The 28,000-nt window shown below is 38.9% G+C and overlaps 10 protein-coding genes across 10 annotated transcripts; 5 read left to right on the top strand and 5 right to left on the bottom strand. All coding sequences in view use genetic code 12, as the record gives it.

The window, feature by feature from the left end:
• Positions 1-412: 412 nt before the first annotated feature.
• Positions 413-2,542, bottom strand: CANMA_004129 (serine/threonine protein kinase; the record flags this gene model as incomplete). Its single annotated transcript, XM_051816374.1, has 1 exon — positions 413-2,542. One exon carries the CDS (start codon positions 2,540-2,542, stop codon positions 413-415), a length of 2,130 nt encoding a protein of 709 aa, XP_051670277.1.
• A 3,319-nt stretch (positions 2,543-5,861) lies between these two features.
• Positions 5,862-12,161, top strand: CANMA_004128 (uncharacterized protein; the record flags this gene model as incomplete). The annotated part of the gene is made up of 1 exon (XM_051816373.1): positions 5,862-12,161. One exon carries the CDS (start codon positions 5,862-5,864, stop codon positions 12,159-12,161), a length of 6,300 nt encoding a protein of 2,099 aa, XP_051670276.1.
• A 515-nt stretch (positions 12,162-12,676) lies between these two features.
• Positions 12,677-14,371, bottom strand: GYP1 (Gyp1p; the record flags this gene model as incomplete). The annotated part of the gene is made up of 1 exon (XM_051816372.1): positions 12,677-14,371. One exon carries the CDS (start codon positions 14,369-14,371, stop codon positions 12,677-12,679), a length of 1,695 nt encoding a protein of 564 aa, XP_051670275.1.
• Positions 14,372-14,671: 300 nt separating this feature from the next.
• On the bottom strand, positions 14,672-16,285 carry SSZ1 (Ssz1p; the record flags this gene model as incomplete). Its single annotated transcript, XM_051816371.1, has 1 exon — positions 14,672-16,285. One exon carries the CDS (start codon positions 16,283-16,285, stop codon positions 14,672-14,674), a length of 1,614 nt encoding a protein of 537 aa, XP_051670274.1.
• A 922-nt stretch (positions 16,286-17,207) lies between these two features.
• Positions 17,208-17,801, top strand: CANMA_004125 (methylated-DNA--protein-cysteine methyltransferase; the record flags this gene model as incomplete). The annotated part of the gene is made up of 1 exon (XM_051816370.1): positions 17,208-17,801. The coding sequence occupies one exon, from the start codon at positions 17,208-17,210 to the stop codon at positions 17,799-17,801; it is 594 nt and encodes a 197-aa protein (XP_051670273.1).
• A 683-nt stretch (positions 17,802-18,484) lies between these two features.
• Positions 18,485-20,272, bottom strand: DCR1 (ribonuclease III; the record flags this gene model as incomplete). The annotated part of the gene is made up of 1 exon (XM_051816369.1): positions 18,485-20,272. One exon carries the CDS (start codon positions 20,270-20,272, stop codon positions 18,485-18,487), a length of 1,788 nt encoding a protein of 595 aa, XP_051670272.1.
• A 628-nt stretch (positions 20,273-20,900) lies between these two features.
• Positions 20,901-21,668, top strand: CANMA_004123 (mitochondrial 54S ribosomal protein uL10m; the record flags this gene model as incomplete). Its single annotated transcript, XM_051816367.1, has 1 exon — positions 20,901-21,668. One exon carries the CDS (start codon positions 20,901-20,903, stop codon positions 21,666-21,668), a length of 768 nt encoding a protein of 255 aa, XP_051670271.1.
• A 198-nt stretch (positions 21,669-21,866) lies between these two features.
• CANMA_004122 (tRNA (guanine46-N7)-methyltransferase) lies at positions 21,867-22,844 on the top strand (the record flags this gene model as incomplete). Its single annotated transcript, XM_051816366.1, has 1 exon — positions 21,867-22,844. One exon carries the CDS (start codon positions 21,867-21,869, stop codon positions 22,842-22,844), a length of 978 nt encoding a protein of 325 aa, XP_051670270.1.
• A 313-nt stretch (positions 22,845-23,157) lies between these two features.
• On the bottom strand, positions 23,158-24,354 carry CANMA_004121 (uncharacterized protein; the record flags this gene model as incomplete). Its single annotated transcript, XM_051816365.1, has 1 exon — positions 23,158-24,354. One exon carries the CDS (start codon positions 24,352-24,354, stop codon positions 23,158-23,160), a length of 1,197 nt encoding a protein of 398 aa, XP_051670269.1.
• Positions 24,355-26,352: 1,998 nt separating this feature from the next.
• Positions 26,353-27,594, top strand: CANMA_004120 (uncharacterized protein; the record flags this gene model as incomplete). The annotated part of the gene is made up of 1 exon (XM_051816364.1): positions 26,353-27,594. The coding sequence occupies one exon, from the start codon at positions 26,353-26,355 to the stop codon at positions 27,592-27,594; it is 1,242 nt and encodes a 413-aa protein (XP_051670268.1).
• Between the last annotated feature and the right edge of the window lie 406 nt (positions 27,595-28,000).

Below are 28,000 nucleotides of genomic sequence, written 5' to 3'. Positions count from 1 at the left end.
CAAAGCAAGCTGTTTTGAGTAATGTATTGATTACAAATGACCCAACTTTCACAAGATAGTCAGCTTTCTTTTGATGCAAATGCTATTAATTTGTGTGTGTGTGGTGGAAAGGTAAAAATGCTTTTAATCCCGAGAGTGGGATTCGGATTTTGTTGTAAAATAAATTTTTTTGGTTTTCTTCTTGTTCTTTTTTCATTATTTCTTTTCGACTAAGTCGTAAGAAACAATTTTGCGACTTTAAAAAATACTCCCCCCATTTTGTGCATTTCCTCCTACAAAAGATGACACTTTTAATTTTTGAGCGTTTATTATTTCTACTCTTCTACCAAGTAATACATAAAATATAATACAACATTAGCGAAAGAAAAAAGGAATAGCATATACAGCGATAGTTATAAAAGATTGATGAGTTTTATTGCATTAGGTTGAATCTGACAATGGCTTGTGGCACGTTCTCCTTTATCCACTTGAACTCTTCTTTTTCCAAAAGTTTCCCCACTGACGGACGTCGATCCTTACGCACCAACACAGCATCAACAAATGATTTCAATTGTTTGTGAATTACTCTTATCTCTTCATGAATCAGGCCATTATTGATACGGTCATTTATATCTTGCCATCCCCAATCAATCATGGCGATTCGATGAGCAGTACTGACTTTCTTCGATTTCCTTCGTTTCAACACTGAGGGCGAGATACCGGAGTTTGATGTTGCTGACGACGAAGAAGGTGCTCGAACATCAAATGGGAGTTTTGCTTCCAAAATTGAGTAAACGAGGACTCCGATCGACCAAGTGTCAGTTGAATGTCCGTTGTATTTCAAGCCCATGAGTATTTCGGGAGCAATATAGTCTTGTGATCCGCATCTAGTTTGTAACATTTGGTCAGGTGAAGTGAGTTTTTTCGACAATCCGAAATCACTTAGATTCATAAATGGCGTTGACATTGTTTCATTATATGCAAATATTTGATCTACTTCTTCGGCCGAGTACAACAACAAGATGTTTTCCAACTTGATATCTCGATGAATCACATTTTGTTGATGGAGAAACGACGTAGTAAGGATAAGTTCACAAACAATGCGACGAAGGTAGATCCAGTAGTTGATATTATTCTCATTCATAGATTGACCATGTTCCAAAAGAAACGACAACAAGTTTCCACCATGACAATAGTTGATGAAGATTAATTGGTCTCGATTTTCAGGCACATCTTCTGAATAAGTACTAGAACCACCCTCTTCCGAATCTGCATCTTCAGGAATGATTTCTGCCTCTATATCTTGTTTCTTAATATCCAATGTGATATCATACTCCAATAATGAAGTTATACACGGATGGTAAGACACGTGGTAAAGAATATTCAACTCACGAAGAATAAATGATTTGAAATTGACCACTTGAGATTGTGATTCGGGAATGGTTATAATTTTAATTGCAACTTCATCATTAATACTCCTAGCTAAAACAACAGTACTAAAATTGCCCTGTCCCAACTCTTTTATAAACTTGAAGGATGTATTGTATCTATGAGAATAAAACTCGATATTATCATATTTCGAACTTTGTTGAGGTATAATTGGCGACGTAGATGGAGTAATGGGTGATTCTAAACTAGTTGGTTGTTGATGATGTGATTGCTCCGTATGATGATTCTTATCTGAGCTTGTTGTTGATTCGGTGCTGGAGGCACTAGTCATGTCTTTCAATTCAACAGGATTGGACACCACCCTTTTCCCCGTATTTAAGCTATGAGCTCTAGCAATTGGCTTGAAATCGGAAATAATTCTTGGAGATGCTGATTGTGCTGGCTTGAACCAATTAGCGCTATCTCTCCGTTTAGGTGGAGATGATAAAAGCGTTTGTTGGTAGTGACTGTAGTTGGCAAATGAATCATTGGGTAATACTGGTGTAGGAAGTTGAGTTATGCCTTCCAATGGTACGGCTGCAGTATTGGTTGCTGGTTTAGTTTGATTTGATGGTGATGGTGATGGTTGTAGTTGTTGTTGTGGTTGTTTTGTCCCTGCAGGAGCAGATGCTCCGGTATTGGTGTAATTGGTGTCATTTTGGTGTTGAAATGATAGTGGTTCGCCAAGAATAGTATGTAATGATCTAATGGAATGATGTTGTGTTGGTTGTTCCACATAATTGTCAATGTTTGCATCATTAGACGGTACATCAATCTTTAAATTCTTTCCAAGCAATCTACTAGGATGTGATGAGGTTGATGGACTGTGGTATATAGAGCGGGGAAGCGTGTCATCAGATGCTGGATTTGGTGATGGTGAGGGCGACGAAGACGAGAAAGCAAACTCGTGATGCTGCATGTGTGAAGAATGGACGTGGTCTGCAATTTGTGGTGGTGATGTTGTCAGCGTAGTGTCAATACCCATTGCTGATGATGGATGCGGTACTGGTGTCTCGTTAGTGGCAACGTGGGCAAAGTTGACTGATGGTGATGATAAGTCGTTGTCACTGTTGTTATTACTGCTGTTGTTGTTGTTGTTGTTGTTGTTATGCAGTTGTGGTACTAGTCTCGTCATGAGTCTTGTGGGGTTGTTATCAGAAGACATGACTTACTCGTCGTTCTATCTTAACTAAGGTAAAATTTGTTTTCAAAAGTCAGTTGGAAAAGTTCAACACTGTTAGATCTCCCTAAAAATAAAATTATTTATGAGATCTGGGTGTGGTATGGAGTAGATGTAATACGGTATGTGAGTTGATGCAAATCTGTTGTTTTTGTCTGTGAGTGGGTGGGTGACTAATTAATAGTATTAATTATAATATTATTATTATTATTACTACTACTACTAAGAATACACGCAGTAGATTAAGTGGGACTGTTATTGGTTGCGTTTGTAATGGGGTTGGTGTTGAAATTGGTGAGGAGTGAAATAAACGTGGTGGTGGTAGGTAGTTGTGTGTTGTGTGCTGTGTGTTGTGAGAATTGTTTGGGTTATGTATCTATATATATATATATATATATATATGTATATTTATTGTTATATATTGTTATAGGAAAAGCGTGATTGAGTAATGATGATGAACGATGGCTTGTTTGTGTATTTCTCTTTCTCTCTTTCTCTCTCTCTTATTGTTAGATGTGTAAGATTTATTGTTAATTGTGTGTTAAAATGTAATGATGTAGTTTTTTGTTGAGTTTAGATTAGTCACACAATAACTAAACGCAACTTAACTCAACTTACCTTAAAAACTCCATCAACCAAACTACGAAGTTAACTGGCTATGAATAGATATTGCATGAGGCAGTGTGCTGTATGTTCATGTACTTTGGCGGGAAAAAAAATATACTTACTCATGTAGACAAGCCTTGTGGTGTTTAATATCCCTACAGACAACAGAGAAGCAAGGCTTACTATATATATATATATATGTCTTATATTCAGTATATACAGATAGGGCTTTGTATAACCAGCTACGCTTATTACTTGCTCTCCTTTGTTTTGTTTCTTACTATAGTTGCTATGAGTTTATCTATATCTCTCTATTCTCCACCTACTTCTCTTTCTCTTATACTGGGGCATCTCAAAGGAGGAAGAAGAACAGGAAGTAAAAGGAAAAGAAAAGTGGAGATATTGATTGGTTACACAATGACATATAAATACATATATACATAACTATATAAATTTTTAAGTAATTCTGCTTTTGCTTTTCTTGTTTTGACATTTGACGATCAAATTTAAAAGAAATGACATCTCTGTCGCTGCCTCTTGGCACTTCGCTTAATTCTGAAAGCGTATACATATGTATATACATACTGCACTGACTGTACTTCTGGTTCTATAATACCGGTTAATGATGAGATTATAGATATAAATTATTCACTAAACAGAATAAATTGGAAGAAAACAATAAATTGAGTGCGTGTAAAAGTGTTCAAAAAAGAAGAACAAAGAACAAAGAACAATTAAAACGCAAGGCGTGTAAAACAGTTTGTTGTTTGTTGGTTCGATAAGAGAGAGAAGAGAGAAAGCCCCATTAACAACAAGGCTTTACCTACTTAATAGAGTGGAATAGCCTGCTGAACCACCCCTTGTTCCCCCTTCCCCCTCCCCCTGACTAGTTATTCTTCCTACTTTGTTCTAATAAGGTACACACTATTTACATACACATATAATTAACAAGGCTGCCAAAGTGAATTCAGTTTTCTAATTGTATTGCAAGTGAAACACGCCAAAGATGCAAACAGACCCCTCCTCTTTCTCTTCATCTTCTTCTTCTACGTCAATAAAACCAGCTAACTACTTTTCCTTGCTCACTTTTGTACATTTTGTATTTATTATTGTAACTTATACATATATCGCGTACCAAAAAAAAAACAACAAAGACAACCAATGAAGCCGCCCATGACAATCGATTGGATTCACAGTTAGTCTCTATACACACTACACACGCCACTATATATCACCTTAGTATGTAACACTTCTTTACTGCATCTGGCTCATTATTCCTATAACTCTTCTCAGTTGAATCCGCTAATCACCTTACTACTACACTTCTACGTCAAAGATATTGTCCTATATTGCACTACTTTTTTATTCCTTTTTGGGTCACTACTTAGGTAATATACACTTTTTCGTTTATTCTTTTTTCCCAATTAGGAAATAATCCTTCCCAATTGGGACAAGCTATATTAGGTAATATAAAGATTAAACTACCTACTTAAAACTTCCTTCCCCATTTAGGTAACAGTATACACGTACATTACTCACCCAAAACCATCAGATCATACTTCTGCCCCTAGTCACTGATTAATGAAAAAAAAAAGCAACTGACACATTTCTTTTGGTGCCACAGATTTAGAGATTATTCAATTTGCGCTTTTCTTTTTGTTGGAGGGGGTCTTTTCAGATTTTGCGCAAAGTTTCTTCATCATTGTCTCCCAAACCATAAAAGTCATTTAAACTATTGAAATGTTGTTTATGAAGTGAGATGCAATTCTTTACATGGTCAATAACAATACAACTGCACTTCTTTTACATATTTCTAGTACGTTTGGATGATCAGTGTCACCTCATATTCTTTCTTTGGTTATTATCTCTCTTTGATATGACTACGTATTGACATCACGCACTGACACGCACCGAAGGTGTTCTTACAGGACCTCTTTCGTCTCCACCCCTTTGATTATTCACTTGTGTTATCTACCTCATCCACATCTTTCAGTGAAAGTGTTACATGTAATTTCCATACTCATGTCGATTACTCGATAGGATAACAATATTCTTGACGCAATTTTGATGGGAATGGCTATAGCATTTCCCCTTCTATATAACCAAACTTGAAAGAAGGAACAGTCTATCTATCGGTGACATAAGTTACATAATGTTCTTAGTTTGGAAACTTCGCTCCAGCCTCAAGCTGGCAAAGATAATTAGAATGGCATAGTTGGAATCGCAGTTGTGCCCTGAGGACTAGCCTTGATGTAGATCATGGTTTGTGGTCCCTTCATCGTACAGTCAATAGGGTTCAAAAAGAGTAGCATCCAATGCTAAGCTTAAACTATTCATTCTTCCTCTTTGGAACCCCTAGTCATAGTGCAGGTTTTGCAATTTGGAACCATTGGGAGTAACAACTGTTTCAAGTTTCTCAATAAAGAGGTGTCGTAAACAAAAGAAGACACGTCAAATCCAAAAAATAAATAATTTAAAGTATGTGGGATTGAGTTTTATACACTACCTTCTCTCTCGCTTTCTCACCAACCCACACGGACAACGAAAACTAGATCAACGTAAAAAGCTTTTGCTTGTCCCTGGAAATTTTTCATCGACCTTAACCAAAAGTATCTTTTCTGATTCACAGTAAGAAGGTAGAATAAGAAAAAACAAAGTCACAACGGATATGTCGTCGCATATTGAGTCCCCAGTACGAGAATCCAAGAATTCAATTGATGATTTATTTGGAGGGGCAGAAGAGGCGGTAGACAACCACGATGATGATGATTTTTTTGCATCAATTCAACAAAATCATCCCATAACTCCATATGATCAGCAGGAGAACTTGAAAATTGATGATATAAGTTACCCAGATGAGGGTATAAATAGTTTGAGTGGTGGCGGAGGTGCTAATGAAAAGGAATCACATGATGAACATTATTGGCCCGATCATGAAAGTCACGAACAACCAGCAGGTCATCAAGAGCAACCACAAGAGCAACCACAAGAGCAACCACAAGAGCAACCACAAGAACATGAAGTGCCTGGTTTTTTGCAGCATAACAATGATGACAACGGCGAGGATGATTTTTTCAAAAGCCTTACGGTGCCTCAACCAAAAGAAGTCTTCCGAAGTAGTATTGATACAACTGAGCATATAGAAGTTGCACCACAAGAAGAACTAGGAGATACACAACAATTAGCGACAGGCGAGGAAGATCCACGTTATAGCGAGCATGAAGATCAAGCATTTGCACAGGCATTAGAGTTGGGTAAAGAAGATCAACCTGAAGTTAAGAAAAGCAATGACAATGAGGATAATGGTGAATACTATAAATTGCCGCAGTCTCCCCCACGGGATGACCAAAGTGACGTGAATGACAAGGATTTGGACAACGATAGTTTATTTAATGCATCTCCTATTGGCGCATCTGAAGATAAAGATGAGTTGGACTTCCTATTGAATGAAAATCATGAGCATGAGTTAGGATCTGTGCATCTGGATCACGTGCAATTGGAGACCCAAAATACACCGGCAATTCATGTGGGAGAGGAAAAGTCTTCTCCAGAAGAACAAGAACAAGATAGATCAAAACATGCAGGCCAAAGCAAATCGGTCGATCCCCAGATTGAATCCAAATTGGATGACTTGTTTCAGGACGATGATGCAGATTTCTTCCAGAACTTGGGAACTGAGAAGGATATAAATGAAAAGACCTTTGAGAAGGAAATCAAGGATGCTGACAAAATCCTAACCCTGGAAAGGGATGAAGAGGACACCAGCAAAGTTGATGATAGCCACAAAGATGTGGCAAATACAGAAAGCCCTGGCGAGCATAAATCGACTGACAAACTTGCAAATAAATTCAAAGATTTGGAGTTAGAATTAGACGACGACCTTTTACTAGACGATGACTTTTTGGACGAGCCACAAATTGAAACCCCATCTCAAATTTCAGTTCAGGCGCCAGTGCAGCCTAAGTATGCACCAAAATCACAACAGCAACAACAACAACAACAACAAAAGCCTTCTTTGTATGCTCAGCCCCCACAAGTTCAACAGCGAGATACATCCACCTTTGTGCAAGGCTTGGAAAGCTCAAAAAAGAAGAGCGATGCATATGACTTCCCTGATGATTTGATTGTAAACGAGGTCAAACCGGCCCCCAGACATTCGGTGAACAAGTATGCGCCTACATCTGGGGTATCACAAAGTTCTATAAACACATTAAATTCGGGCTCGAATTCTACTTTAGCTGCTACACCACATGCGCAAGCATCAAGTTTGTCTAGATCTTCTTCCCAATCACAAGCAAAGGACAAGCCGAAACCCCCACTGCAACAAAAGAAATCTTTCTTTGAAGATTTTCCTGATACGGATTTGCCAAAGCCAAAAAAAGCTGCTAGAACTGCTGCACCAGTCAAAGCTCTCAATCAATATCATCCCGTAACATCTCCAATCCTACAACAAGTTCAACCCCACAATGCCCCACCTCAAACCCAGGTGCTTCCAAAGGCTAGTAAACAGCCACCGATAAATCCATACATGCCAAAATCGGGCACGTCACCCATTCTCCAACAGCATGTTCCTATTGTTGGGCACACTGGTATTGCCAAGCCTAGTGTTAATATGCCGCATGGTGAAGGTACTTCTAACCCTGCATATGCCTTCCCTCCAACTGGTGGGAAACCAAATCAACAACAACAATACCAGCCACTTCCCCACCCACCATCTATGCAACAAAGCCCTCTGCATCTGAAGACTATGCCTCCTCCATCAAATATGTATGCACCAGCTGTGGGCTCAGCGCCACCAATGCAATCTCAGCCACCACAACCACCTCTTCCAGTCCCACCGATGGCTAATCCACCTTCTGCTACTCAAGGTTCACAAAGCAACAGAAGAGCTTCAACTTCAATAAACACAAATGTGGGGAGGTCAGGACTGCCTAATTCAAACAGTCCCTATGTTCCAAATGCTGGTCCTTATGCTCCACTGAATCAGCACAAGTCCCACAACCGGACAAATTCACTCATGGGTGGTAAGGGGAAGGAGATCAATCCATACGCTCCAATGGTATCTCCTGCTGTTGGAGATGGCTCTCCCTTGGTACAAAGTCAACAAATGCAGCATCCAACAGCTACTGCCACAGTTGTCCCACCTCCAGGACGAGTGCGTGGGTTTTCCAATGCCAGAAACAGCAATATTTACAAAACGGCCCCTAAGGTTGTCAATCCTGAAGATTTGGTATATCGACAATTTCCTGTATTCAATTGGAGTACGTCACAAAATGTTGCCTTGGTAAGAGTCAATAAAGCTTATAATCACCCTGTGGTTAGTGTTGAATCGATCACTAACTTGTGTAAGGACAAAGACTTGTATGTAAACTTCCCTGGTCCATTGGTCAAAGGCAAACTGAAAAAGAAGGATATTTTGAGTTGGTTAGGCGTGGCGGGTGATTTCCTCCGTGCAAATGCGTTTGATAATGAGGCGATATTGAATGACGTGATGGCACAACTTGTCCATTTTGACGGTGATTTAAATTCACAAGAGTGTTTAAAACAAATCTGTCTCATCTTGAATCCAAACATCAACTTTAATATCCAAAATTTGCCCATGACTGGGGGAACCGCCAATGCGTACAAGTTGGACAGTGCTAGCATTAATACAGTATTTGCCTTGATCCAAGCTGGTCACGTTGATAAGGCTTTGGAGTACACCATTACAAAGGGTGATTGGTCAATGGCCCTAGTACTTGCTAATTTTAATGGTGGGGAAAGCTTTGCCAAAATTGCATCTGAGTATGCAAGAAATGCATTTCCTTTCTCAAAGGCGAATAACAAAGTGTTGCATATTATGCCAATTCTATTAAAGGTGCTTGCTGGAAATGTGCAAAGTGTCATTCAAGACTTGACTAGTGTGGTTAATGAGGGTGATTATGCTGATTTGCATTGGAGGGATATTGTATCTTCAGTGGCCATGATCAACACTATAAAATCGAAGGAGTTTTTGATTGAGTTTGGTAAATTGTTAATCACTCGTGGTAATCAATTGGGTGGGGAAATTGCCTTTCTATTGGGTGGTTTACCTCTTGGTCAGCAAGGTTTCATGGTGATTTCATCTGGATCTAATTCTATGTACACTCAGTTGTATGAATACATTTTGGTATCTAACGCTAAGTCGGCGCCATTACCTCACTTGTTGCCAATCAAGTTGAAACATGCATCTACTTTAGCTGATTATGGATTGATAAATGAGTCACAAAAATACATTGATTATATCAATACGATCCTAAAATCTTTAGGCAACCGGTCGCCATTTGTTTCACAACAATTGATTCAAGAGTTTCAAAATTTAATTATGAGATTAAGCGAACTAGGATCAACCGAACAAGGAGGATGGTTTGGTAGCAAGATGAGTAAAGTCAATCTTGATAAAGTGTGGGGTCAAATTGATAAATTTATTGCTGGTGACGAAGCCAAGCCCAAGAGCAATGATAATGGAGTATTTAGTAAATTTAGTCCAGCTACATCGAGAAATACTTCGACTTTGGATTTGGGTACCTTACACAGTCATATTTCACCAGCAATGAGAACTCCAGATACATTTGAGAGAAAACCACCAGTGACACACCATGCAAGCTTCCCAATTGGTGCCACTGGTGGTAGTACTAGTGCTGCAGTTGCTCCACCTTTGGTATCACAATTATCGTCTAGTTCTATCAACAAATATGCACCTCCAAACCTAGCGGCTAATTCCTCCTTCCAGAATAATGCTATAGCAGGAGGGGGAGGTGCTGCTGCTACTGCTGCTGCTGCTAATACTTCAATTGGAGCAATTCCTCATACTGCTGGTCCTGGCTCGGACAGGTATTCACCATATGTGCCATCAGCCAGTAATGCATCTCAATTCCATCCTATACCTGACTCATCGCATCAATCGTTTCTGCAAAGCAAAGGATATTCGCCATCAGGTCGTAAAACTGCATCGTATCCATATACTAATCAAGCAGCACAATTGTCGACCTCATCACTTGGGTCTATACCTCAACAGCCCAATTTTCATGGCAAGACTAACTCGATATCAAGTGTAATTTCCGGTGATGCTTTTCATCATAATAATGCTACACCAGTTGGCGGTAGTGGTGGTATTGCCACTTCCGGACACCCCCATCGTGCACCAGAACAGCCAGCCGGTGCGACAAATGTGCAGAATGACGATGACCGGATTGAAACTATTAAGGAGTCACCTGAGTTGAACCCCATTCTGCAACCCCCACTGTTGGAGGTGTTGCAACATCAACAAAGCACGACGACATCGAAACCTCCGACCAAGAAACTGCCTCCACGTGCCGAAGAGACAGTAGAACCTGTTGAACCAGCACAATCATCTGCTGTGGCTACTGAAAGTAGCAAAGTGGTCGAGCAAATTGCCGAACCAGCTGGACCAAGTAAAACTGATCCAATAGATGCAATTCCACCGCCTCCTGTGCTAAAAACCAAATCGGCACCGCCTACTGCGAGAGCTAATCCATATGCTCCTAGAAGTGCAGCCAAACCGGCCTCTAGAAGAAACAAATATGGTCCAGCAGTTGCTGCTTCGTCAAGTAACAAGTACGGTCCTGGAGGAAACAGTGAAGGTGGCAACAAATATGGACCTCCATTAGTGCCATCGGTTGAGAAAAATGGAATACCTACAGGAGATAAAGAACTGGAGCCAACAGGAGTCCCACCTGGACCTGCTGCTCAACAGCCACCAACTAATATCGATTCAAGTTTTGGTATTTATTCGGAGCCCACAAGAGACGAATCCAAGGCAATTGAACATGATGGTTTAGCTCCATCAGAGAACGAGCCACCCAAGGCCACCGTTCCTGGTATAGATGATAGCTTTGAAGAGCCCTCACTTGCCGAATCAACATCAATATTACACACTCCACGAGCAAAGCCCTTGAACTTGAACCAAGGGCGTGGTTATGACCCAACGAATACTCCAGGACCAAACTTTATGAATCCAGGATTTGTCAGTACTGATACTAATACAAACCGCGGTGGTGCCGCATTGGATGGATTTCCGATCCCGGGAAGTCCTGAATCCACTACGCGTGCCAATTCCGTATTTGGTGGCACTCATGGGCCCTCGCATGTGGGAGGTGGTGGTGGTTTGTTTTCTTCTCGATTAAGTCAATCGCAACAAAGTGCGTTGTACCAGCAGTATGAAGTACAAGATGATACTGTACGTGATTATGTGCCAGTAATTGAAGAAGAAGAGGATGAAGATGAGGACGATGGTGATGCCAAGAACAAGAACAAGGCGAAGCAGAAGATTGCTGAAAAAGAGGCCACGGCCAAAGCCGAAAGGCAAAAACAGGAAGCTGAAGCGGCAAAGGAACAAGAGAAGAAAAGGCAGAAGCAAAAACAAGGAAAGGATGGTTGGTTTAATGGTTGGTTGGGAAAGAATGATGGTAAAGAAACACCAACAAGGGCTCATTTGGGAAATAAAAACACATTTTACTATGACGAGAAACACAAGAGGTGGTTAGATAAATCAAGACCAATTGAAGAACAGTTGAAAGAGGGCCAAGCTCCACCGCCCCCACCTGGTATGAAGCGGAAACCAGCTGGCCCATCGGCTCCTGTTGGCTCTAATGCACCAAATAGTGCACCACCTCCTGCACCAGCATCAGCACGGCCAACGTCCCTGTCGTCCGCATCCTTACCTAATGCTAGTTTGCCACCGGCGCCTGATTCATTGGCACCTACCCCTGCTTCCGATAATACAACGGGTCAATCTAGCTTAACTACACCTAGACCTACACCTGCGCCTAAAGCGAAATCAAAAGCTAAATCAGGTGGTGGAACCACCAACTTGGCCAATGCTGGATTGGATGATTTGTTGTCGTTGAGTGAAGGCACTGGAGGCGGTGGTGGACGTAAGACTAAACGAGCAGGACGTAGAGGGTATGTTAATATGATGGACAAGTAATCATGAACTGACTGATTGTTTTATAGGAAAGTAAAAATATACAAGCACATAAAGTTTAAGTACAGGGGACTTTTCATCCCTATTTACACTGGGAAATCCCCCCCCCCCCCCCTAGAATCTACTAGGCCGCTACATGGAAAAGATTCTACAGTGAAGGTACCCAGTTAAAAGCACCTTAATTCATGAGGCTGATATTTGGGTATGTTGTCATATAAACAATAACGATTACATTCAGGGTTTATGAGAAGCCATTAGTAGGTCTGACGTTTGAGTTGCAAAATGTTCTCAACTATCTGATTTTTGTAACTCTTTTTTGAGTCTCTATCCAACGATATACTTGTTTATTTTCAGAGATGTCAGATTATTTCGCTATAAAATTCGAGTCTTAGCTCTTAACTATGGAATGCACGCCGAGAAGTTAGTTCTATCCATAAATGGGTACCTCGCTGTGTTGTAATAGTGAGTACGAAAATACCGATTACAAAACACACCGTTCTGCCAATGGAAGTGACCACCTATCTCAAATGGGCCGATGCATTCTTATAAAACGTCTGCCACAAGTATGCCTCGCTTAGCATTAATTCGACGTCTTGTTCCCTCCAATTCGATGTTGGTGGACTTTGTAAAAACAATAAAATTTCCTGAAAGTCTTTCTCCTTCAAATCTGTGCTGAACTTTATCAAAAATGAAGCACAAACATAGGTATGAAAAGCGCTAAATCCTAATGGCTGCTCGCTTAAATAAGTATCCCACATACGTATGATTAATTCAATAGGCAATTCTCGCATTAGCATACAATTCATCCATCTAAATGAAAACTGTAAAAATTCAACACCTTCTTCGTCAAAATGTTTAATCAAATCGTAATCGATTTTTGAAACCAAGTTCCTCAAGTCTTTAACTTGTCTTATTATGCCTGGTTGTTCATGAATGTAGTTGTCGGTAATGTTTTCGAGCAATCTTGACAAACTCCAGTATGTATCTGACTCGATGACTGATGTTATCCTCTGACTCAACTTTCCGGTGTCAAAGTTGTGGATGGTGTAATTTTGTAAATTTTTATCAGCAAGTAACGCATTTTCCTCTTTGTCATCACCATTTGACATGTATCCCGGAATGAAAAGGTCGGTATCACCATCGTCATCGTCTTTGTTTTTCATTGACTGTTTTCTCTGCAACTGCCAGAGGTAATGGTACAAAAATATTTGATAAAACGGAGTGGCCAAGTCATTTATGCCCTGTACATACCCACTCGCTGGATGTCTCATGGCCCACAAAAATAAAATCTTTCGAAGTGACATTTGTGTACTCTGATAGGCATACAATTTGATAGAAGGATTGGTCCGTTTAACGTCTATATTGATCTGATGGTAAATTAATGCTTCTCTATTTCCGTTTGCACTCGCCTCTGGTTTTGTCTTCTCATCAAAATTGATCTGAATATTACCAATTCCATCTAAGTATTCCTGACGTTTTCTTTTTAAAGTTGAGCTTTGTCTAGACTTGTTAGTCGGTAGATAACCTAAAAGTAGCAGCCAGGACAACGCTCTGAGCTCATTTGGAATACCATTCCATGACAATTGACGCAATTCATGAATGTTGATAACGCTCTCAGACGATAGCACCGATTTAAATTTAGCATACTTGTTTTTCAATTGGTTGAGTCTACTGATCTCAGCATTTGCTTTAGAATCCTCAATGTCTAAAGACTGTTTGATGTTGGTTTGTGGGGACATCTGCACAGTTAAATCTGGATATAATGAATCTAATATTGGAGGTGGTGGCACTGCAGGCTTTGAAACTTCGTCTTGTAAGTCTGCATTCCAATCATCATCCAAATCAGTGTACTTTGTCCTGGCGTGTTTTTCACTTCTTGAAAATGATCTAGGTGATGTATCCCTTTGATGGTCCCCTCCAAAAGATGACCCAATTGACGCTGTTCTGTTGATCGACGGTTGTGGTACAAACGCTGACCCGTGGCTTAGCATGGGGTTTGATCCATTCCGCCCTTTCTTGTAAGATAAACTCCCGTAGATGTTGCTATTTGCCTCCTCGATAGATTCTTGGCTGTTGTTATTGCTGGATCCTGTCAATGACAAATTCTTTAAAAAGGACGAAAGGTTCTTGCCTTTACCCCCTTGCTCGCCGAATATGAATTCGTTCTTAGAACCATTGTATACTTGTGCCATTTCTTGTTTCTTTTTGCCCATACTATATAGTCATGTATGAGTAAAGCTCTGTCGATGTTGAAGATATATATGAAAGGCAAAACAGACACTTTTGTTGTCGTATAGAATATGTAGTATGTATATATTACGCAACACAAAAAAAAAACACAAGAGAAAAATCAACAATATCAACAGAAGAACATTTGCAAGGAAAAAGCAATCAATCATCATCCCATTAAGAGGAAAATAAAGAGAGACAAAACCCCATCTCCTCGCTAAACCTATCTCTAGTTTAAAATACTTCATTGCAATAAATGACTTATACTGTACACAGGATTTTCTCTATTGAGATGAAACTTCACCCTTAACAGCCACTGCACCTTGTTTCAACTCTCTACCAGAAACGTGCAAAGCACCGTTCTGGGTAATGTTCACGGTAACTTCCAACTTTGAATTTGGTTTCAAGTCCTTCAATGAGAACTCCGCCAATAAATCGCCAACTTTGTAAACCACTTCCCTTTCGATTTCTGGCTCTTCATCGGATTCATCTTCCGAATCTTCTTCATCTTTCTCGGCTTCTATAACAGTTTCTTTAACAGTTCTTTGACCTTCATACAATTCGACTACAACAGATGAAGATTCTCCATTGGTAACTTCAATTGATTTTTTAATTGGGTACGCGGTCTCAGCAACCAAGATTGGCACAAAGTTTCCTTCTGAATCTTTGATACCAATTGGTTTGGATAAGTGCTGGGTGTTGACAACGATTGGTTGCAAAGATTCAGTAATCTCTGATTCATCAAAAGATTCAATCAATGACGCTTGCAATGCAGCTCCACGTGCAATCAATTCTGATGGGTTCAATGCTTTTGGATCCAATGATGGTGCGATAACTTTAGTAGATTGTGGGAAAAGGTAGGAGATATTGGAAGCTAATTTAGGAGTATGTGCAGTTCCACCAACCAAAAGAACTTCGTCAATATCCAAAGCTTCTAATCCGGCATTCTTGATGACTTTTTCGACAAATGCTGTCATTTTAGATAACACATCTCTAGCGGTCAATTCGTATCTCAACCTGTTGATACTTGTGTGGAAATCAAGTCCGTCAGCTAAAGATTCTATTGAGCAGGTAGAGGTTTGCACATTTGATAAAGTCTTTTTAACGACAATTGATTCGGCCTTCAATTTAGCAACTGATCTTGCATTGTTTCTAGGGTTGACTTTAGTCTTTTTTTCAAACTCCTTGGCGAAAAACTCTGACAAAGCAATGTCTAATTTATCACCACCTAACCCATGTTCATGTGCAGTTGCAAGAATGGTCAACACACCACCTCTCACAGAAATTACAGCTCCATCAGATCTAGTACCACCGAAATCAGCAACAACATAAAGTTTGTCTTCGCTTAATTTGTCCTCAGGCGACAAGTGATCTAATAAAGCAGCTGATGGCTCATTGATTAATTGCAAAACTTTAAGACCAGCACTTTCAACGATTTTGGTGAGCTCTTCCTTTTGGTGTTCATTGAAATCTGTAGGCACAGTTAAAACAACACTCTCGACCTCCTTCCCAATAAAGTCTTCGGCAGCTGATTTTAATTGCTTGAAATGTCTCTTTGTCACCTCATTAATGGTCAATGTTTGGGGTCTTCCGTCTATGGTAACTTCGTATCCAACCTCTCCATTAACATCTTTAGGCTTAGCACCAACGGAAAACTCATCGTTGATCTCTGAAAACTTTTTACCAATGAAGTCCCTAAAGTTAACAATAGTGTTTTCTGGGTTTCTGATCAACCTTGACAAAGCTTGGGATCCATGGTATTCGTCGGATCCAACATAAGACAATGCCGATGGAATTGCACGGTCTCCATCGGGGTTTGCAATGACATCAACTTTGCCATCAGTGGCTACGGCAATTGATGAGGTAGTGTTTCCAAAAGTAATTCCAATTACTGACATCTTGAACGTAGTAGTATGTTTAGTTGAATCGAAATATTGGTCTTTGGTGATGACTTCTTTACCCTATTCGACTTTAAACTGTGAAAAAAATAATAAAAAAAAAAGAAAAAAAATGGTGTAAAAACTTTTTCACGCAGATTGCGGCGCTACCTCTAGGTGGCTAATCTATGAGAATGTGAGCCACAGATAGAAAGAGTGGGTAGAAGTGTAATGCAACAACCAACAACTTTTCGTGTATTAAAAGAAACAGATACCTCTTAAAGTATAAGTTTATATTTGTACAAGCCTTCTTTTAGATCACTAATAGGATTTTCGTCATTTTCAACCAGGAGCAAAACATAGAGCTGACAAGAAATCTAGAGCCTGAAGGTTGATATGATGCCAGTACTGTGTTTCCTTTTCAATGTGAGGGATGCTCGTTATTAAGAGTACTACTATCGATGGCTATTTTCCTCTAGTGAAAACAGAGAAGTTTTAGAAGTAGTCTTCTCACTACTGAACATCTACGATGCATTTCTTTGTATCCGTGGAACAAGTTATCGAAGAATGGTGTCAGTTCGATTTTTAAAGTCTTGTAGATAATAACTACAAGCATGTAGTTGTGCCAACAATTTTGCAATAGATTAAACGCAAAATATAAAAGACCTTAGATGATGGGATATCCTCGTTCCCCAATTGTCATATTTACCACCCACAGTCCCCTGAATAGCATATCTAGTTGCTTATTTGATTCAAGAAAGGTAACTTGGTATTTTCACAGCTTAAAATTTGATTGAAACTAGGTCAAGAGGTCACAAAGAATAATGACTGCGAAAATTACAGTGGAAACCAAAAAAAAAAATACTAAATAGTAAAGCGGAGAAGCATGACAAATCAGTTTTTTAATTCACCTAGCTTTCTTTAACTTTCCCACCGCCACACAATGAAAACCAATAATAGACAAATGAAGAACCTCTACTACACAGCTGTTTATGCTACTCCTGTCAATGCGTTATTGGTGCTTGATACAGAGGGCAGACTTTATTACGCGTCATTAGGTCAGAATATTACTGATTTACAAAACCTTCTTGTCAAGGATTTCCGCAGTCAAAGTCACGTCCAGTTGAAACCATTAAGCACACTAACTGACAAGATCAAAGCTGAAAATACTATTGCAAAGTTCAAGCAGTTGATCGAGGATCCTAAGGAACCACAAGACATTCCCATTGAGATTCTTTTCGGGACGCGTCTACAACGCAGAGTATGGCAAGAATTGATCGACATACCAGTAGGGCAAGTAAAGACATACGGTCAAATAGCTGAACGTTTAGATTTGCTGGAGAAATTTGCACGCGCGGTCGGTGCTGGCTGCGGTGCCAATCGGATTGCAATTGTCATACCTTGCCACCGAGTAGTAGGTGCAGATAGGAAATTGACAGGCTATAGGTATGGAACAGAGACAAAGGCGTATCTATTAAAGCATGAATTGGGGAATAAGTTTTCCGAGATGGTATTACAAGGAGTGGGAAAGAATTGATTTTGCTGAGAAGGTAGTATTTATATAGTCGTTAAAGAAAGTCTTCTTTTATTTTGCCTTCCTTTTGGATATCGCTTTTGCATTCTCTCGGAAGTAAGTGCAAGCTACAACCTCTTCCTTAAAGTTCCTGTAAACTAGAAAGATGTGTGGAATTAAAATGAGCACGTGATACATTCAAATTGTGTATTAAAATAGAGAAACATTTTTCTCAGAAATTGGTCCCTTGGCCCAGTTGGTTAAGGCGTGGTGCTAATAACGCCAAGATCAGCAGTTCGATCCTGCTAGGGACCATACATTTTTTTTGCAACCACTTCAAGTTTGCCTTGCCTTTCTAGACCACAAGTATCTTGTTATTGGGATGGAGCTTGTGAGTGCAATCAGCTGAGACTTTTTTTTTGTTTTTTTTGCAATTTCCATTGAATCTTGAGCTATTAGGTTTCTGCTTCTCCCATTTAAGTTCACGTGAAGAGAGAATGCCATCGTGTAAGGTTGTCGATTTTATTGTGTCAAGAAGTGACAAGTCTTTGTATCCCAAGGGTTTTGCTACAATGAAGCAACAAAGTATCATACATAGAGAAGCAAACACACATCAAGACACTCTTATTCACTAGGATAAAAGTATATATAGAACTCATTAACAAGACTACGAGTGACATCACATCAATAGTACTCCACATAAAAACTCAGTCAAACCGTTTACACAACTCTCTTAACGCTTCCAGATTCTTCATTACCGCATCAGCAACTCGAGCCATTGCCTTTTTCTTAGATTTATCAGTGGTTGAAGCAACAAATATTTTCCTCGCTAACAACTGCACAGTATGTTTGCCGTTCTTCGATTCAGTAATAACGTATTCAGGTTTAGTTCCTGTTTTAGTACCCAATATAGCATACAATTTGTTTTTAGCATCAACATCGACGTCAACATCGTCAAGAACCTGAAGGGGGAATAAAGATGTACGAATTGGCGAGTCGGGACTTTTTGATGCCTCATCATGAGACTTCTTCACTGCCTCTTCTTGTTCCTTTAGTTTGCGCTCCTTCTCCAATTTCTTTTCTTTCATACGCTCATTTCTGGATTCCCTGATTGGCCGTTCGATAGATTGCCTTTCGATCACATACTTTTCCAACGCCGCTGTGTTCTGCAATGCCTTCATGGCAGCACGGAGACTTGCGTTCTTGGTATTGTGATCTTCTCCCGTTCCCAAGACTTCATCTCCCATCCTACACTCAACAACGAATTTGGTTGTTAGGCCGTCACCTTCAACAGCGGTAACATACTCGGGGAATGCATCAGCTCTTCCAATAAGCGAGTATAGCTCCGTTTTGGCTTCTTTATCTACTACTTCTGTAACAAACTTTTTCTCCACTTTATTTAGTAGTGGCTTATAAAGCTGTTCCAACCATTTCTTCACTCCACTTAAATCAAGTCCTCTTTCCAAGCTTAATGCACCAATATATGCTTCAAATATATCAGCATACGCTTTTTGTTCTCCCAACTGCAAAACTTCCTTTGCTACATTTGATCGTAATTTCTTATCAAACCCATATTCAAGAGCAAAATCCCTCAATACCTTATTATTGATTAATTCGGACCTGATTTGGGACAAGATACCTTCTGAACTGACAGGGAACTTTTCATAAATCATTAAAGTAATCAAGTTATTCAACACTGAATCACCAAGAAACTCCAATCGTTCATTGTGGCTATTTATCAAAGTACGGTCAGTGAGGTAGGTTTTGTTATTGACATTGGACTTGTGGGTGAAAACTCTTTCGTACAAGTGGATGTCATCAATTACTGGTAAGCTCGGTAAAGTGTGCGCAACTCCATTTGGTGAGATGTCATTAACGGCTACATGTGCTATAGCAAGTCGATCGTGACTGACACCCTCTTTACTATCCAAATTGTTTAACTCTTCTTTATCTTCTTCCGTGACTATAAGAGTTTCATTAATGATTTGGTCGAGAATTGGTGCTTGTCCAATTCTATACTTTGTTTTCAATCTCGATGCTAAAGCCATCAAATCGCTTTGTTTCAAGTCGCTTCTGGTGGCACTGCTGATTTCTTCTGAGTTTAGCAATGCTTTTAGTTGATTATGGTCGGGAGCTTGGGATAGTATTACCTTTGCATTCTTTTGTAAACTTTTAGTTGCATGTTCAACACGTTGTAAGTCAAGGAAACCGATAAATTTAGGTGGTTCAACATCATATTTGGGGTCATCGGGCTTTTCACCTTCGTTCTTCTCTGCTGCAACAGACTTGTGCTTCTTTGCTGCTGGATCGCCATTTACTTGCTCATGGGAGGCGTCACTCACACTGGAAGAGGTTCTTTTTCTTAAAATGGTGCCTGATTTGGTTAAATTGGGATTACGTTGTAGAGCAGATTCGTTTCTTCGCTTTTCACCCGCTTTGACTTTTTTCAAAAAGTCCACAGAAGCAGGATCTTTCATATTTGGATCTAACTGCATCTGGTTATCTAATGAAGAAAATTGACGACGAGTAAAGGGGATAATATGTGGGAGATTTTTATTAAATCAAATACATGAATCAAAAAAAAGAAAGAGAAAATTACTCAAATGTTTGAGTAATGAGATAGGTGCAGTTTTCAAAGTTTTCGAAGTTTTCGAGGTTTTCAAAGACACCACCCACATTGAAGAAAGACTTCCTGTATGCTATCAGATTTGGGAGGTGAACGAGGATTGATTAGAAGTAAACGACTATTTTACAACGTCGATTGAGGGCAAGTAATTCGTTAGAGTAGGCTTTAATGTAGGCTAGTCAAATCTTTCATCACTAAAGCAAAAGGATGTCCCTACTTTTACATTTAACCTGAATGAACGCATTCTTTTTTTGTCTCATCGACACCCTGTTAGAACCAAGTTCACTGAGTTTGATGCCAAGTTACAAGAGCTCACCACTTCCCGTCTTCAATTGTCTCATTTGATAAATCTCATGACAATTGCATTTTTTTCCCGACACACACACTTTCTTATAACCAAAGTAACCACCAAAAAAAGAAAGGAGGAAGGAAAAAAAAAAAATTGTAGAAAAATTTTCCAGAGAATCTTACCAACAGAGTCTATCAAACGATACAATATGATTATAAGGTCAACTATAAATAACATACGAAGGTCACCAATAAGCCTATTCAGGCCATCGACAATTGTTCATTTTTTTTCCACGACAACATCAGTTCACAATGCAGTAGTAGCAACACCAGATGAATTCATACCAACTACTGAAGAACAGGCTAAATTCTTACAACGAACCACCGAAAAGCCGCTATTCTCGAGAAAGACCTATCTTATAGATAACTACAAACACCTCAATGATACCAACCAGATTTTGTTATTTGTTCACCATAATAATTTGAACAAGGCAGAAAATAAGCAAATTAGACAAGATTTAACCAAGATTGGAGCTAGATTGACCATGTTGAAAAACACCCTTTATCAAACGTATCTCAAGTCGAGCCATGAACAAGACCCAGCAGCTGTAGGGATGACTCATAGAAACAAGAATGCCAACCATCCCTTATTGCCTTTATTTGTTGGACCTACTGCCTGCATAAGTATACCTGAATGTGAACCAGCTAAAGTACAACAAATTGTGAAATTGTTGAAAAAAATGAATGAGAAATTAATTGTTGTTGGGGCCAAGATTGAAAAATCGTTTATGAATAGGTTGCAGATTGATGAATTTAAGGATTTACCAAATAAGGAAGGATTACAGGGACAATTGGTGGGATTGTTGACCATGTTAGGAGGGGTTGGGTTGGTTAGAACCTTGGAGACACCGGGACATATGGTTTATTTGACTATGGAACAAAGAGCTAAAGATCTTGATCCAAGTAAGGAAGAATAGACTAGATAAGAGGTTGCTTCATTTATATGTAAATAAGTTTTCTGAATGAACGTAGTAAGTTGCAAAAGAAAATGTGCCAGTGTAAAATACAAAACGAAAGAAAAATAAAAAAAAAGTGCGACGTAAATTAGAATAAGCTCATCACGGCAGCTTCCCAAGATATTCCATAGCAAGGCTTACCACTTCCAGTGACAAAGAATGCCAGAAACAAGCAAGGAAGTGATCCATAAAGCACCCAAGCAGCAAGCACCCAAAAAGCCAACTCCAAAGCACAACCACGATCGAAATGCTGATACAAAGCGTAAACTATATCGAGAGTCAATGGAAAATGTTCGTAAACAGGTTCGTATAGAAACTCCACCCGCCAGTACCCCACCCGCCACAGCAATATCTCCATCTGATACATTAACATCTACTGAACTGACACCAGATTTGACAGAATTACCACGTAAGAGGTTTTATCGTCAACGAGCTCATTCAAACCCATTCTCTGATCATCGCTTAGATTACCCAACCTCACCATCCACCATGGATTGGTCAGCCATATACCCCAGTGCATCGCTTGGTCAGAATAGTAATAGTAATAGCCGCAAAGTGGAAATTGCCGATATTGGATGTGGCTTTGGTGGGTTAATGATTGATTTGGGCCCCCAATTCCCCGACTCGTTGATTCTAGGTATGGAAATACGAGTACAAGTGACTCAATACGTTGAAGATCGAATTCTTGCATTGCGCAAGTTGCATGAGTCAGATCCAGTTTACAAATACGATAATATTGGGGTCATACGAGGCAATGCTATGAAATTCTTGCCTAATTTCTTTGCCAAGTCGCAATTGTCAAAGATGTTTTTCTGTTTTCCTGATCCTCATTTCAAACAACGTAAACACAAGGCTAGAATCATAACTCATACGTTGTTGAGTGAGTATGCTTATGTTTTGAAAGAAGACGGCGTCATTTATACAATTACTGATGTTGAGGATTTACATCATTGGATGGTTAAACATTTGGAGCAACACCCATTATTTGAACGTTTGAGTAAAGAATGGGAACAACAGGATAAATGTGTTGAGATCATGTATAATTCAACAGAAGAAGGACAAAAGGTGGAAAGGAATAAAGGATCCAAGTGGGTTGCTTGTTTTAAAAGGTTGCCCAATCCTGATGACTGTGAATAAACTTGGAAAGGTAAATGGTAATTCAATATTTATTCTGGAACATACTTCTGGAAAAAAATAAATAATATAGGCTGAGCTACAACTGTGAATGTGTCAGATGTTACGTATATATATAATAATAAAAAAAGGATAAACGATGATTGGGCTAAAGAATTTCGAAGAAGGGACAGAAGTTAAGACATAAAACAAAGCGAAAATTGATACATTCACGCGAGTCAGTTCTCAAAAGCAAATGCCCCCATCTCTTTCTTTCTCTCTCTCACCTTTTCCCTAAACTATCAAGTATTCAACAACAATGATCAGAAGTAGGAACCTAATAGTATTCACTCTTGACAGTATTTTGTATGTTTCTTTCTCTCAAGTTAGCTTCACCAGTAGCAGCTGAAGATGTACTAGATCCAACAGGCACATTAACATTAACACCATGAGAATCGGCAGCAGTTCCATAGGAAGTTGCCTTTGAATCACCAACAGTTGAACCAGCTGTTCTTCTTGGGGCAAACTTTTGCAAATATGGACCAACTGGAGTTTGTCTCAATGCTTCATGAATTTGATCGACAAGTTTGCTCACTTGTTGTTTGAAACAAGCAGTATATTCACCAACAAAAGCATCAACTTGTTTTTTATTGGCAAGATAAGCTGGTGGGACGGCAAACAACAAAATAACTGAAATAATGGTCAAGGCAAACAATGAAACAACTGAGGTTAATTGGTAAAAGATGTATGAAATACCAGCAAATTTCAAAGTAGTTTCAACATTTCTTGAATAAACAATATAATTCAAGTGATGTTCAATTGCTACGTTCAATTCACCAATTAATGGCAAAAGATGCTTGTTGACAGGTTTAGCAAATGAGGTAGAATAATTCTTGTAGAAATTGCTGACAAAACCTTGGCCAGTAAACACTTTACCAATATATTCAGCGCCAGCAGAAAATAACAATGTAATGTAAGAAATCTTGAAAAAGATACGAACCAAGTCAATTGTTTTGAAGAGAATTAACCCACCAAGGGTCAAACCCAAGATTTTACCAGTGTAAACTGGATTCTTCCAAGTTAACAATTCAGTCAAGAAATCTTCTGCTTCATGAATTGGATGGTTGGGATCAGCATCTGATCTCAATGCGGATGTTGCAGCACTTGGGTAAGAAGATGAGGAGGAGGTGGATGACGAAGTAGCGTTCTTTGAACCCAATCCTGCACCAGAACCAGCATGAGACGAAGTGGAGTGAGTGGTGGCATCTTGGTGCAATTCGTTTTTCGAAGGTGTTGGTCCACTAGAATAGTGGGAGCTTGATTCACCAATTGGAGGAGGAATTTTACTACCAGATGGAATTGCTGATTCGTGTTGTTGTTGTTGTTGTTGGGAAGTGTGGGAAGGTTGTTGTCCAGATGATGAAACACTTGAATGAGCCCATCTTGATTCGTCAAAATCAGGAACTGGACCCCCTTCTTCAATTGGGTTGTTCGAAGATTGGTTTTGAGAAGTGTATTGAGGAACTGATGACATTGTTTGAAAATGGTTTAACTTAGTCAATGTTGTTATTAAACTTGATGTATGACTTTTGGTAAAGAAAAAGAATGTGTTGAAACTTTGTAAAAGAATTTAAAAAAAAATGTGAAACTGATTGTGGAAGGGGCAAAAATTTAAATTTAAAAAAATCATTTGCTATTTTTTATTATAAAAAACATTTGGTAGCTCCTCTTTATAGCAAAAATTAAAACAATAGAGACCACACGACAACAATTATATACAGCAAACAACGCATGACAGCAAACGGGAGTACATTACAATAATCAATAGGCCTACTTTAACCTATTAACCCTTCAGTGACTACATTGTTAGAACATTCTTTTCCTGCCTTAAAATAATGGCAAATCAAGATGCAGTAAAATTTTGCACAATGTGTGGCACTTTATTCTCGTCTACTGAATAACCTAAAGCGGTAACAACTTTAACTTTGTACAATACAAAGATAACCACACTTTGTTCCCACTTATTGCTTTTCTTAACATTTTGTAATTTTACAACGCACATCTTGTAGTATAGCAAACAGGCTTCAACAAATGGTGTATGTTTTGTTTCGGTCGTTTGGTTTTCCTCAGCTGTCATCATCACTCCTTTTGCTGTCTGAAATTTGTAGCAAGCTTAATTGATTTTGTAACTTGTAACTTGGACAAACCACAAAACAATACAAAGATAGATAGACGTCAATTTAAAACCATACTTGTGTGACATAAAGCACTAGAGAAGGAAGCTCTGTCCAATTATAAGAATAAAAAGAGAGGTTACGTCATATTTTATTACAGTCTGCCCCTAACTTTTAGTAACAGCAAAGTGCTTTGGTTTTTTATTTTTTTTTTTGCAACCTTTAGTCTAAGATTTATCGCTAAATAATTTCACTCAATTACTAACTAGACTGTTACGATGAACTAGAAATTGAATATTGTTAGTAGTGTCGATTCTCATTGAAAGTGCTAAAAGAGTCACGAAAGCAAAACATCACATCGCATTTGAAATTGGCCTTTTCCATCCTTTGTCTTGACATCGTGTGACAACAAAAGGCAAAAAAAGAGAGAAAGACAAATTTAGTTCTATGTCACATTAGTGGCTATCGCGACACCATCATACATGCATTGCAAACTATGACCACAGTTTAGCAGAGATAAGAGTTTGTGTAGTCAGACATAAAACGAGAAAACCAAAAATTCAACAAAAGACATTCAAAATACCAAAGGGCCCTCCCTGCCTGTCTCTCTGACATTGTGTGTCTCTTAATTTTTCTCACAAAATCGAATCTCATAAAAAGTATGTGGGTAGTGCTCTAAACACAACGAGGATACAAAGTAGAACGGTAAAGAAAAAGTATTGCTTGCTTCCAGCCATGTACGTTCCAGTTGCTCAAATACATACAGTTGTTGAGGAACAATTGCATACATCTTGAAAAAACAACAAATATTTTCGTTCCATAGACAGAACAGTAACTTCGTTGGTTGCATCTACTTTGTTTTGCAACTCCATAAACAAGTCGTGTGCTTTGGCCACGAAGTTAAAGAGCCTTGGACTACATACATCAACATCTTCTTTTTTTCAACTTTGTATAACCCCTTTCATATCCTATTTCACGTTGGAAACTTTAACATCCTAGTATCTCGAGTAGTTTCAGCGTACCATGAACTGCTCACGTCAATATAGAAAATTGAACAAGTGCATCTCGAAACAGTAGAAGCGTATTGTACCAATGGGTTAAAGGGAGATGACATTCGGTACAAAGAGCAAACTGCCATCAGTTACTACGGTGAAAATGAAAAGCTTGACCTCTGATTTTTATATAGGACCCATTTGGATGCTGATTTTTTCTCGGTGTCAAACAATAGGACCACTTTTGCAACTTTGTATCACAACCTTTGGTGTTTCCTTAAACTGGCCACTCACTCTGCCTATATAAAACCACAGCCTCTGGAACGTGTTCTAAAAATGTTTTGGTTCACGTTTTCCGTATACATCATGCAGCTTTCCGACTTGCCTATTGAACTACTCGTCAGAGTCCTCCCAATAGAGGATTATCTTCTAGACTTGCCGAATGAGATCATCATTCCTTGGTTGAATTTGTTGCCCCAGGTGGAACTGTTTAGAATTTTAGGGGATAGTGGATGTGGTATAATGCTTACCAAAGAACGTCCGAAAGCATACACCACCATATCAGGTAAGATATGCACCAAATATGGAAATTGTTTTGAAGAAGTAGACGCTGCTCTTCAAAAAGTATTTGAAAAATTTGCCTACAAGATCTTTATCATAGCTGGACAACCTATTGAAGCCAAATATTACAAGAAGTATATAATATTTGACTTTGAAACAGTGAGGCATTTGATTTGTGAATACTATCCTTTACTGAGCTGTCTTCAAATTTGGACAGGGTGTGATCTACGAGTTGTTGATCTTTGTATTCCTTATTTTGTGTGGAATGAGTATGAGAATATAAAAAAATTGAGTGTTTTCCACCCTTCAAGGTTTCATGTGGCTCCCGAATTAATAAAGTTTTCCAACTCTTGGTTTAACGACAATGAACTATTGAATCAATGGGCAATACTTAGCTGCTGCCAAGATTGGGAGCAGTGTATTGAAAACTTGGAGATAACCATGTCTGTTGATGAATTTATTGAAATGAAAAACAATGTTTCATATATGCTTAACCTTTTACAACCTAAAGAGGTGAGGATACACTTGAATTTGGTTGAAAACAGAGCAGGAGGCGAAGAAAGCACAAAACATCCAACTGATTTTCCTATTGAATGGATCACTGATTTGCTCGTTGTAAATAAGGTTCAGATATTTACTTTGCATTATTTTGAATCCCACACTACATTTAATGCCCTTGGAAAATTACTTCGAGAGATGCCCCTACTTTTGGAGCTCGATCTAAGCTTTGGAAAGTTGGACCTAGAGAATGTTGCAGGGTTGGTGCCATTCAGAAAGAATGACTGCCACATTCAAGTCAAGGTTGACAAAAGCTTCTTTGATACGTACCAGTTCCGGTATAACAAATCAGTTTGGAAGATAGATATCGAGGACACGTTTGTTGAAGCTAGGTATGTTAAAAGGGCATTTGGACGTGACTCTACTGCGGAACCGTTAACCTTTGCACGATGCATTGGTCTTTGGTTGGAGTATCGAAGACGGAAAAGAAAACAGCGAAGGGGTACATCAGTTAAGCATGCTAGAGGGTGCAAAGACGTAGCGGAATAGACAAAGAATAGAACTAGATTTAGATTTAGAGTCAAAGTGCGTGTATATCCTAACTGGTTGCTTTATATTTTGTTTTAAAGTTCTATAACTTCGGTATTTTCTCTTTGCTAACGAATTAAACCGTCTTACAAGTACTCCACAAAGCAACAGACTACTCCATCTCACATACTAAAACTATAACTAATACAAGGTGATATTGTTTTGGACACTAAACCAATGTTACNAACACAACGATTTGCTTGGCAAACCACTTCAACTTCATTAGAAACAATTCTCTGAGCTTTAAACTTCAAAAACTCCGAAATTTAAAAAAAATAAACAATTACTCACTAGCTATGCTACCTATATATATATATATATATATATATATATAAGTAAACCAAACACTAAGCAAAACTCAACTAAT

This window comes from Candida margitis (assembly GCF_024628925.1).
Source record: "Candida margitis strain CBS 14175 chromosome Unknown scaffold76, whole genome shotgun sequence".
NCBI classification, from domain to species: Eukaryota; Fungi; Ascomycota; class Pichiomycetes; order Serinales; family Debaryomycetaceae; genus Lodderomyces; species Lodderomyces margitis.
This window is presented reverse-complemented; position numbering and strand designations above follow the sequence as displayed.